General features: G+C 42.3%; 1 protein-coding gene across 1 annotated transcript; it reads left to right on the forward strand.

Annotated features, from left to right (window-relative positions):
• Positions 1-900: 900 nt before the first annotated feature.
• Positions 901-2,452, forward strand: LOC127756900 (transcription repressor OFP13-like). The gene has a single exon (XM_052282285.1). The coding sequence runs from the start codon at positions 1,109-1,111 to the stop codon at positions 2,141-2,143; it is 1,035 nt and encodes a 344-aa protein (XP_052138245.1). The 5' UTR covers positions 901-1,108; the 3' UTR covers positions 2,144-2,452.
• Positions 2,453-3,975: the final 1,523 nt, after the last annotated feature.

Here is a 3,975-nt window from a genome sequence, read left to right on the forward strand (position 1 = left end):
ATACTTCATACATATGTGACAGGGTGAAAAAACTTACCAGGAGATCTAAACAGGCACTATATTTGGGATTTATCACTACACTCTACTGTAGTAAGATATGACGACAAAATTGCCTTTACTAATTAGCCCTGTTCTAGATAGATAAAGATAAAGATTAAATACAGGTACTCCATCCGTATCATAATACTCCCTCCGTTTTTTAATAGATGACGCCGTTGACTTTTTCTCATATGTTTGACCATTCGTCTTATTCAAAAATTTTATGCAAATGTATAAGATATAAATCACACTTAAAGTACTATGTGTGATAAAACAACTCATAACAAAATAAATTATAATTACGTAAATTTTTTGAATAAGACGAATGGTCAAACATGTGAGAAAAAGTCAACAGCGTCATCTATTAAAAAACGGAGATAGTATAAGAGATTTTGACTTTTTGCTTGTACTGGTTGACCATTCATCTTATTCAAAAAAAAATTTGGAATTATTATTTATTTTATTTGTGACTTACTTTGTTTTGCAATTATGCAAAGTACTTTAAGCACAACTTTTCTTTTTTTATATATATTTGCATAAATTTTTTTAATAAGACGAGTGGTCAAACAGTGCAAGCGAAAAGTCAAAATCCCTTATAGGACGGAGGGAGTACGCAAAACTGTGAAAATCATTAAGGTGTATTTAATTGACTTTTAGTTACTTTAAACTAAAAAAATGATTTATATGGTATTGTAAAACAACTATATAGAAAATTTTCTCATAAAATAAACCATTTAGCCGTTTAAAAACGTGCTAATAAAAACCGAGGTAAAATCTCCATATCTTAATCTGAAAATAACTGGTCCTAAAAGTGCATAATCTCTTATTCTACTTCCTACAATTCATCTGACCTGGTTACAGAAGAACACACAAACACAGCACAGCACAAAACAGAATACATAAATACGAGCACATGACCCACGGGCCCCATCTCCCCCATCTTCTTCTTCCTCCTCCCTCCCACCAGGCCACCACCACTCCATCTCCTTAATTGCACTTCCATTTCACCTCACCTCCTCTCCATCTCTCCATCGCCTCAACCACCTCCTCCTCTCTCGAGCTCGATCCAATGGCCAAGAAGGGTGGCCTCACCTCCCTCTTCTCCAGGCTGGCCGTCGCCGCCGCCGACTCGCCGTCCTGCGCGAAGAACCCGCCGCACACGGCGTCGTTCCGAGGGTTCTACTACGTCGACGAGCCATGCACGACGGCGGGAGGGGGAGGTGGTGGCAGGTCGCCGGCGGCGGGGAGGTTGAGGAAGGGTGGGGACGAGATGTATAAGACGGTCAACTCCGTCTTCTTCGATGACTCCGCCGACGCCGCCCACGCCGTCGCCGACGGCTGTGCCTTCTCCGGTGAGGATGACGACGACGATGACAGATTCTCCACGACGACGGCGGCCGACGAGGAGTGGTCGGAGGCGGTCATCCGCAGCCTCGGCCGCCGGACCTCCACCGACAGATTCTTCTTCGACGCCGGCCCGGGCCGGCCGGCCGCCACCAACTCCATCCTCGCCACGGTGAGGCCACGACGGCCACCACCACCACCGCCGCCGCCACCACCAGCGGAGGAGGAGAAAGAGAAAGCGGCGGCGGAGGCGGCGCAACTCCCCGGCAAGTCGTCGTCGACGTCGTCGTCGCAGCTGGTGGAGGAGAGCGTGGCGGTGGCGGTGGAGTCGGAGGACCCGTACGGGGACTTCAGGGCGTCCATGGAGGAGATGGTGGCGGCGCACGGCCTCCGCGACTGGGACGCGCTGGAGGAGCTCCTCTCCTGGTACCTCCGCGTCAATGGCAAGCACAACCACCCCCTCATCGTCGCCGCCTTCGTCGACCTCCTCCTCGCCCTCGCCGCCGCCCCCTCCTCCTCCTCCGACACCACCACCACCACCACCACCGCCGCAACCACCACCACCAGTGACACCAGCTGCAGCACCGCGAGCACCAGCACCACCAGCAATGGCGCCACCAGTGTCACCGCCGCCGCCACTGCGGCTGAGCAATGCGGCGGCGGCGGCGGCGGTGGGGATGAGGAAGCTGGTTGCTCGTCTTCTTCCTCCTGCTGCGCCGCCTCTGACCATGACCATGAAGAGGTCTCGGCCATAAGCTAGGCAGGTGATCGATTAGCTTAGATATTGGAAGGAAGAAAATATTTTCTATTTTTCGTCCCTAATTTTTCACCAAAAGTCGAATCATTTTAGCTTTTGTGAAAAATTAGGGACGAAAAATATATCTTTTTCTGCTGTTTAGATAATTAGGTTTGTACCGAACTTGATTTTGCATGATGATGATATGTTAACCACGGCCACTGTTTGGATCAACGAGTCAGAGAGACTTGCTTAATTGCAGAGAGACTTGCTTAATTGCAAAGTGATGATGGGATTAAAGTGTAGCTGCACTGCTGGTCATCTTGATTTTGCTTGTCATGCTTCTTTCAGCCATGCTGGATCCAAATTTGGATGCAATTGTGATATTATGTGCATATAGTAGCTAGTGCTACATACATTAGTAATTAACCTTCTATAGGACAACATGAGTTTGACAATTCAAATTCAGAATCAATTCACATGCTCAAGTATGTATTGAGTTTAATTTATAAATTCCTAAACCATATAAGGTTTTGAACACATAATTACTAGAAATAATGATAAAAACACATGCATGATCATTTGACATCTTACTAGAAATTTAATATAAAGAGAAGAATAATTTGACTAGGGCCTGTTTGGTTTCCAGGGACTTATTCCAAGTCCCTGTTACAGCGGATGTTTGGACATTAATTTGGAGTATTAAAGATACACTAATTATAAAACCCATTCCATAACCTTGGACTAATTCGCGAGACGAATCTTTTGAGTCTAATTACGCCATGATTTTGACAATGTGATGCTACAATAAACTTTTGATAATTATGGATTAATTAGGCTTAAAAATTCGTCTCGCGGATTAGCTCTCATTTATGAAATTAGTTTTTTTATTAGTCTATGTTTAATATTCTAAATTAGCGTCTAAACATCCAATGTGACATGGGCTAAAAAGTTTTAACGCCATCTAAACACCCCTTAGCAGGCTTCAGATTTAAATCATTCAATACACCCACCGGTCCGGGTGTGGGGCAGATCTTGAGGCATATTTAATGGTGGGCTGGGTAGTTGCATGTGCCTGAATTTATGTGCTTGCATACTTGCACACTATACACAATACTACTACTCCCAGCTCACTTGAATGTATACTTAAATTTAGTGTCTTTTGCTACTCCTCCTTAATGCATTGTTGTAGCCATATCTATGGGTTCAAAATAAATTCTAAATGGTGAAAAATTTCAGAAATCTCAAACAAAAAAATAATCTGAATTTGAAAATATATTCACTGATTAACTTGGATAAATTTTCACAACATTCAAACAAATCATTTTTTTTTGACAAGGACCCACGAGTAGAGCTGAAATTTCAAACTGTATTTTAAAATTGCGAACCTAGCTAGTCATAGATATATTACGTACATTCGGGCGAACTTAATTCAATGCCAATGTTTTTATTACTTCTATCTTACTCCCTCCGGTTTCATTTTAATTGATGTTTTGGACAATAATATGGTCTACAAGATATATTTTTTATCTTATTTTTCTACTATAATATATATATATATATATATATATGCATGTTTACTTTTATTATAGTGACTTAAAAGACAAATCTATATATATTGTTCTAGTTCCTTTAAACTAAATATTTTTAAAGTTATTGATGGTTAAAGTTATAAAAGTTTGACCTTAATCTTGTCCAAAACGTCAATTAATATGGAACCGGAGGGAATATTTGTACGTGCTGGTTGTAATTAATCCCAGAGATATTGTACGAATGAACAATAAGGGAAGTGCATGCATAGCTTGAAGTTTACCGATCGAAAAAATCAAGTTAGCTAGCTAGTAGCCAGTACTCCA

This window comes from Oryza glaberrima, chromosome 12 (genome assembly GCF_000147395.1).
Source record: "Oryza glaberrima chromosome 12, OglaRS2, whole genome shotgun sequence".
NCBI classification, from domain to species: Eukaryota; Viridiplantae; Streptophyta; class Magnoliopsida; order Poales; family Poaceae; genus Oryza; species Oryza glaberrima.